This window comes from Galeopterus variegatus, unplaced genomic scaffold (genome assembly GCF_000696425.1).
Source record: "Galeopterus variegatus unplaced genomic scaffold, G_variegatus-3.0.2 Scaffold641, whole genome shotgun sequence".
In the NCBI taxonomy this organism is placed as follows: Eukaryota; Metazoa; Chordata; class Mammalia; order Dermoptera; family Cynocephalidae; genus Galeopterus; species Galeopterus variegatus.
Window position 1 is genome coordinate 24,385 of NW_007726752.1, and position 7,716 is coordinate 32,100.

At 54.6% G+C, this 7,716-nt stretch overlaps 1 protein-coding gene across 1 annotated transcript in view; it reads left to right on the forward strand.

Moving 5' to 3' along the window:
• Positions 1-7,239: 7,239 nt before the first annotated feature.
• Positions 7,240-7,716, forward strand: part of PRR7 (proline rich 7 (synaptic)) — a 2,039-nt gene continuing 1,562 nt past the window's right edge. The window contains exons 1-3 of the mRNA XM_008570918.1: positions 7,240-7,289; positions 7,378-7,592; positions 7,687-7,703. Of these exons, the coding sequence (XP_008569140.1) occupies positions 7,240-7,289; positions 7,378-7,592; positions 7,687-7,703 (282 nt within the window). The remainder of the gene's footprint in view (positions 7,290-7,377; positions 7,593-7,686; positions 7,704-7,716) is intronic.

Here is a 7,716-nt window from a genome sequence, read left to right on the forward strand (position 1 = left end):
GGGGGGGGGGGGCGTCGCCCCTCTGGCCTGTCTGGGTGTGCCTGCCTCCACAGCCCGTCGAGGGCGGGGGTAGGGGGCGAGCGGCCCCGTGGGCACGAGCTGACTCCCACGTGGCTGCAGTCGTCGCAGCAGGGCTCCCGGGGTGGCTGCAAACGTGGGGGGCAGACCAGACCATGGGCCTGCCGCTGGAGTAGGAGGTATGGAGGCTGGGTCCGGGGTCTCTGCCCCCGTAACCCCCACCACCCCACCACCCCTACCACCACCCAGGGCCTTCTCCCGTCTACCCGCCGGCAACATGTCCTGACCCGAGTTGAATTCCTTAGGGGCGATGTGCCTTACCAGGGGAGAGAAAAGAAGCTTGCATCTCTCCTCCTCATGGACAGGGCACGTGCCAAACCACGGCATGGGCCGGCTCTGCCTGGATCTCTGCTTGGAGTTCCTAGCTACCTTTCTCCAGGAGGGGTGGAAGCAGAGTGGGCAGGAGGAGAGGAAAGGACATTGCTGACCCAGGGAAGCTGAAGTCGAGGCCAAATAGGAGCAACCCAGTCCATTGTCTGGATCACAAGTGCTCCTTTCTTGTCTGAGCACAATGCCCCAACTATGTTGGGTGGCATGCAGGTTGGCCGGTAGGGAGGCCAGCACCACATGGAGGTGCCCAGTCCTCCAGGGGAGCTCCTCTGGGAGGAGAATGGCCACTGAGTCAGAGGAAATGACCTCTGGCTCCCCTCCCAACCTCCCCTCAGCAGGCAGCAGGCTGGAGAGAGAAATGGCCCTCTTGCCATCTCTCCCAGGCCTGACTCAGCAGATGCCAGCCCAGACCACAAGCTGTGGACCCAGCATCCCAGAGACTACAACAACCCTTGGGTTTCCTTTCCCATCCAGGGAGGTATCCTGGGCACCAGAGATGGCCAGTATCTGGGGCATTTAAGGCCTTTGGATTAAATGCCCTTAGTTGTGTGGTACCCTGAGAAGTCAGGCCTGAATCTCCCACAGACAGGGGTGCCTTTGGAATTATGCACAGACTCCTGTGCATAATTCTGTTCCTGTTTTGTGTGAGACCTGTGTTGAGCACTCTGCATCCATTGTCTCCTAATTCTTAAAATTGTGCAAGGTAAGTTTATTATCCCCACGTTAGAGATAGAGACTGAGGCTCAGGGAGGACAAATGACTTGCCCGAGGGCACACAACCAGTAAGTGGCAGAGCTAGGTTTCCAGGGCACATTTCTCTGCTAGCAAAGCCCTTCTCTGACTGCTAGACAACATCTCTTGTGATCCAGGCAGAAAGGAATTGTAAAGCCTTTGACAAGAGCATTCTTATCCTTCCTTCACATTCCTCCAGAGAGGAAATGCTCTATGTTTTTCAGGTCTTGCCTGGTACGCCTTTCCTTCTTCCAGCAAAATCAGCCAGGTTCTTGCTCCCCGAGATGCTTTATAGGACTGTGCTGCTGCCAAGCGGGCTTCCTCTCTTTCTCCCTCCATTTTCTCTCTGGGTGAGACTGAGCAGTGAGGGCTGCCATGGGTTCCCTGGGAACCATTCCCCCAAGCCCCTAGTCCTTGGTTCATGAGCTCAGTGGCCTGATCAGTTTGCAGTGCTGGCTCTGGGAGAGAATTAAGCAAAGATGAGTCCGTGTGATGCTAGACCCTGTGGGTGCTCAGTCTAGCTCAGATGTTGGAAGCCCAAATGCCTCCAAGGGCCAGGGAGCTGCTTAGCTCAAATCTGTGTCACTGTGTGAGGTGTGGACTTGGCATGACCAGATTGTCCAGTTTTCAGGATGAGTCAGAAATCCAGACCTTTGTGTAAAATCTGATTTTTAAATGTTGGCAACTAGTCAGAATATTTAAAAGAATAAATTGTGGGTTAACAAAACATATCCATGAATGTGCCCAGCCTGAGGGTCAAGAATCTGAGACCTCTGGTCCATGGTAAAGTGAGGGCAGTTTTTGCTGGATCACTGCCTGGGCGTGCAGTGTAGCACCCTGGGCTGCTTTCCACATTTGAGCCTCTTCAGGCTGCAAAGTGCTGGTGTTTGGTTGGTCCCATGCAGCTGTGTACACTGGGCTTCAACTGTTTCCACATCCTTCATCAGTTCTGCTCCCTCCTTGGTAATGCCAGGCAGGTCTCATCATCCCTGTCCTACAGGTGAAGAAACTTCAGCTCAGGTATGGGAATAGCCAGGATGGGACTCACATGTTCAGTTAGGGCACTAGCAGGATTCGAACCCAGGACTGCCCCGCGATGCTCTGTGTGTTACACCAGGCTGCCCCACACAAGAGGGTATCTTCATCTTCCCCCATGTGGCTTTCTCCCTTGGACAGGGAGGGGTAGATAATTATCCCCATGCTGGATGAGGTGATGGAGGCACAGAGAGCCTCAGGCCTGAGGTTTCAGTGGGGGAGTCTGGTCTGAATCTCCTTCCCCACGGCCCCCCTCAAGAGAGCCAGAGCTTGGGCCAGCCAGTTAGCTTAGTCGGTTAGAATGCAGTGTTGTAACACCATGGTCAAGGGTTCAGATCCCTGTACCAGTCAGCACCCCCAAACCCTGAAAAAGGGCCAGAACTGAGTACAATAGACACTGACCTAAGTAAGGGGCTCAGCCTGCTAGCCCACTGGCACCCCAGTCTCTGTTGTCCTGTTTGCAGTTTCCCAAGGCCTGGGTTCCTGGCCCAGTGTCAGGTTTGGGTACAGAGATGCTACCTGCAAGCAAGGGTGCCAAGCCAGTACCCTGGCCCAGCTAGAAATGAGGTTCTGGCCAGCTCCAATCCTGACTGACTATGGGAGCTGGGACAAGTCCCGTCATCTCTCTCTGGCCTCAATTCATCATTCTCGGTATGGGCAGGGTGAGAGATATCACCAGTGTCTCCCTGAAATGCCCTTCCTGCTAGGGCAGTGGGCTTTGCAGTCACCTGGGCTTCACAACCACCTGGCTATTTGGGCCTGAGCTAGACCCAGTCCTTGTTGAACCTACATCCTTGTCTGTAGAATTGGATGAAAACGGCCATCTCCTGGGTGTTACTAACAAATGCAGAGGCCAGCAGTGGGCCTGGTATGTGCAAGGCATGCAGGACCGGTTGAAAGTCATCCTCGTCCTCCATCCCACCCTCATTCGACACACCACACTCTCCTCCTTCCCTCTGTCTCCTGCTCTGAGTCCCTGTCCTTTCTCTTGAGGACCAGCAGCTCCAGCCTGACTCTCAGGGCTTCACCTCCTGACTCAGGGCCCCTGCTGCCCGGGATTTCCTCTCTCCACTCTAGAACCACTGGCGTATGCCTCCATGGAATCTTTTACTTTCATTCACATAGATGTATGGGTTCTCAGCTTGCTTATAAACCACCCTGCCAGGGCCCAAAGCTGGAGGATAGCCTCTCTCTCTGCCATTTGGGTGAATGGCCAACATTTCCCAGGAATGAATTGGATACAGACCCAACTCTTGAGGTTTTCCCTGTCCTATGACTAAAAGACCAAACAGGAAACTGGACATCTTCAGTCACTCCCTCAACAAGTGGTTCTTGAGCTACTGGGTGCCAGCTGATCAAGACAGATGCAGCCTCCAGTGTTGGACCCAGGTCACTCCAGAACATACTGACATCGCTGGGCTTCTCATCCAGCGTTGGGAGGTGAAGTGGCTCAGAGATGACTTGTCCAGGGACATGACAGTTGGGGCTAAGAGGCTTTGGCAGGAGCTCATCTCGAAGGCCAATGTTTAGGTCAGTGGTTCTCAAAGCATGCTCCCGGGACCAGCAACACCAGCATCTGCCAGGAATTTGTTAGAAATGCACTCCTAGGCCCAACCCAGGCCTACTGGATCAAACACTGAGAGTGGAGCTCAGCACTATGTGTTTTAACAAGCCCTCTATATGGTTCTGATGCTCAAGTTGAGAGGCACCAACCTAAACCACGTTAAAGGGCTGGATTGTTCCTGAGGCAGTGGGGAGGTGCTGGAGGGTTCAGGCAGGAGAGGGCCTGGAGAAAATGGGCCATGTAGAGAGAGGGTAGCTGGGCTGGAGCCCAGCATGGTGGCAAGCATGGTAACAGGGGCCTAGGTGAGAGATGACAGTAGCCTGGCCAAGGTGGTGGCAGGAGGAATGAAGGAAGTGGGCAGATGGAACAGTGCACTGAGGGTGGAAACAACAGGATTTCATGGATGGGGTGAATGGTGGCCCTTTGCTGAAATAAAGGACCCAGTAGCAAATCTTTGGGGCCTAAGTGTGAGGTACTGGGTTATTCGTGCAGAGGGGCAATGTGGTAGCTGCCCACAGCAATGCGGCCAGGCTTGAGAATAAGAGAGCTGTGTGCCCTTGAGTGTCATTTAATCTCTTTGAGCCAAGTGTTTTCTCCTCTGTCAAATGGGAAGAATGCCAACCTGCTTCATAGGATGATTATGAGACCTCTCTGTGGTGTCTGGCCAGCAGGCAGGGAGTGCCTTGGGGACATACACATCACTGCATCCCCAGCTCAGAAGCTGCCATCATCAGAACTAACATTTGTTGGGCATCTCCAAGTCCCTTGCACAGATTAACTCAATCTTCACCATGGTCACCGATGAGGACATTGAGGCAACATGGAGGTTAAGAAACTCACCCAGGGTCTCACTTTTGTCCCCCTGCTATGCTCCCAATGAGTGTGTGGCCTAGAAAACCATACAAAGCGACTGTACAAACTATACAAACCATACTAAAAAACTATAAATAAATCAAGATGGACTCCTAAAAAATGTTCAAATAACTTGCAAGAAAGTAAGAATGGAGAAACAGAGGAAACAAACAGAAAACAAGTAATAAAACGGCAGTCAAAAGGGTGAATCTGCAGGGCACAGCTCCTAGCACAGGAGCAGAGATGGACACATGGCACGTATTTGCTTTTAACAGTCTGGAGGGGTGTGGGAAAGGTGAGAGTGGCTGAGAGCAGGGGGCTGGAGGCAGGGTCTGTGCCTGAAGGGCTCCCCAGACAAGGCCAAAAGTATGCACAGAGGCATGGAGCAGGAAAGGGACATGGCTTTTTGGGGAGGCTTTGAGAAGCTTGGCCTGGTCAGGTAGAGCATTTTGAAAGGTCTGAGTGAATGTCTTGATGTTTATGTATTAGGTATCTACTGTGGATTAGATGAGAATAAACTGAGCACCTACGAGAGAGGCTTCAGGCAGGATTCCAGCCCTCTGGGCCTGCTGTAGCACCACGGAGGAGTGTTTAGCATCAAATCCCCGCCCACTCACACTGGGCATTGGAGCCTGATTAGAGTCAGAGGGCCAGCTCAGCTGTGAGACCTTAAGCAAGAGACTTCTTTTTTTTTTTTTTTTTGTCCTTTTTTGAGACCGGCCGCACCGCGCTCAGTGAGCACTGTGAGCACACCGGTCATCCCTATATAGGATCAGAACCCGCGACGGGAGCGCTGCTGCGCTCCCAGCACCGCACTCTCCCGAGTGCGCCACGGGCTCGGCCCAGCAAGAGACTTCTTTCTGACCCCCAGTTGCCTTGTCTGTAAAATGCAGCAATGATTCCTGCCTGTGGCTGGGGGGATGGCAGTGGCATCCAGCAGATCTTGGGTGTGGCCTCCCCAGTCTGGCCCAATGCCCAGCCTGTTAAGCTGGGCACACTCAGGGCATGCTTCTGTCCTTTGTTTCCTGTTAACCTGGAGCTGCCATTCCATCTCTTCTTCATCCTGGAGCCCTTTCCCACCCTTGAGCTATTCCACAGCAGCCAAGGGCTAGTGGTCAGGCATGCCAGGGTCTGGGTGGGTAGGAACAGGAACATACATTTGGTCTACTAGATGGCCAATCTGCCCAGCGTCCCCAGGGCTGCCAAGTCCTCATGTACCCAGTGCTCACCAGCATCAGGCTTTTCATTTACATCCCACTCATCACATAGGGGAAAGTATTTTGACACAGAGTTTGGATTCAGAGTCAGGCTACATCCTAGCTCCTCCCCTTATGAGATGTGTTATCTGGGACAAGTTATTCCCCTCTCTGAGCCTGTCTCCTCATCTATCAAATGGGCACAACCACCAGAGACAAGGTGGCGTTGATAATAAGATTCTGCATGGAAAGAGACTAGAACAAGGCCTGATGGGCCTTGGTGGATATTCCTAGTCAGCTGAACCCCATCACCTCCAGCCCCAGAAGTGCCTTTTCTGACCCACAGCTATTCCTGCCCCGTGGGCCAAGGGGACCTCTAGTTAGTGCCAGTTTCCTCAGAGCATTCCTGAGGGCTGGGGAAAAGAACAACAGGTTTAATTAACTCCCAGTGACTGGCAGCATCGTGTTTTTATCGGCTGCGTCACCATGGCAGCTTCATGGTGGGGTTGTCGAGGGGGTGGGCAGAGCTATTGTTCCTGCCATTGTCTGTTCTGGAACGCAGGCCCAGGAGAAAAGGACTGGCATGGGCACCAAGTGGCACATGGCTGAAAGCCATTTGGGGAGAAGTGGGGGGCAGCCCGTTGCTTGGCTTCCCCCCAGCTTGGGGCTCAGACTCACTGTGGACCCCAAAGCTGAGTGTGTGAGCACCTTGGGTATGCTGAGGAAAGGAGGATCCATGGGGCTCCTAGAAAAGGCCCACAGAGTGGCTCAGGCTGCAGTAGCACTCTCCCATTACACTCAGGCTAGGGCTTTGTGACCAGGCCGGGGTTCAAATTATGGCTCTGCCACCTGCTGTTTACACAGCTAATTGCTCCCCCATTCCTCATCTATAAACTAGGAATAATTCCAGCTACCCACCAAAGGGGTGTACTTTAATGTCCCTGGGTATAAGGCACTCAAGAAGGGCTCGTTTCTGTTCTGTGGGGGTGGCGAACGGTCGCCTGCCCCCCTTCACTCCTCAGTCAGGGCTCCTCCTACATCCGTCTTGGATGCAAAGTTCCCTTTCTTTAGCCCTGGCTGTGGAGAGGAGGAGGTGGAACTAGAGGTGCCCATCTGGGGTGAGGGCAGGACCAGGGGGTACGAAAGACAAGTTTCTGATGCTCATCTAGTTTTCCTCCCCTCTGCAGAGGAAAAGGAATTGAGGGAAGGGAGATGGCGGCCTGGAGCTAGAGTGGCAGAGCCAAGTGGGGGTGTGCAACGGTAGGAAGCGGGGGAAGCAGGATTGGAGCTGAAATCCAGCAGTTGGAGGCGCCAGGAGGAAAGAAAGAGGCCTGGCCTACGCCCGGTGCTGCGCGCTAGGCGGACCATAAGGCAGAGCCGGTGGCATTCAGTAGCAGCCAGTGCCACCCGACCGAGCCCCACTAGAAAAGCGGCGAAGACCAGGAAGCCGCGATGCAGGGCCGGATGTTCCATACTTGGGGCTGGCTGAAGCTGGGCGCCGGGTGGGTTTCTTGCGGTGCTTTGGACGACCCTTTCCCCGCCCCAAAGCAACCGCGTTGAGACTCCTCTTCAGCACCCTGGTGTCCACAGGCCTCTGAAACCCTTTCCTACTCGGACTACCTTGTGCCGGAAGGTTGCGGGTGACGAATCTCCCGAGCGGGCTCAGAGCCCGACTCCGGACTTCGTGCGCCCCCTGCTGGCTCGGCTTGGCTCCCCTCAGTACCCCGGCTTCGCGGCAGCGGCCGGATCTCAGATCCGGGGAAACCCTACCGGGGGAACCTCGGGGCGTGACGTCATCGTCCTCGGTGACGTCACCGGGCCCCCGGGGAGTGCGGGGGTTCCCACAGAGGCGGCTTCCCCGGGACTGCGCAGTCACTGCGCCCTGTGTCTGCCCCACAGGTCCCGCGCGGCTCCGGGTGAGGCGCGCCA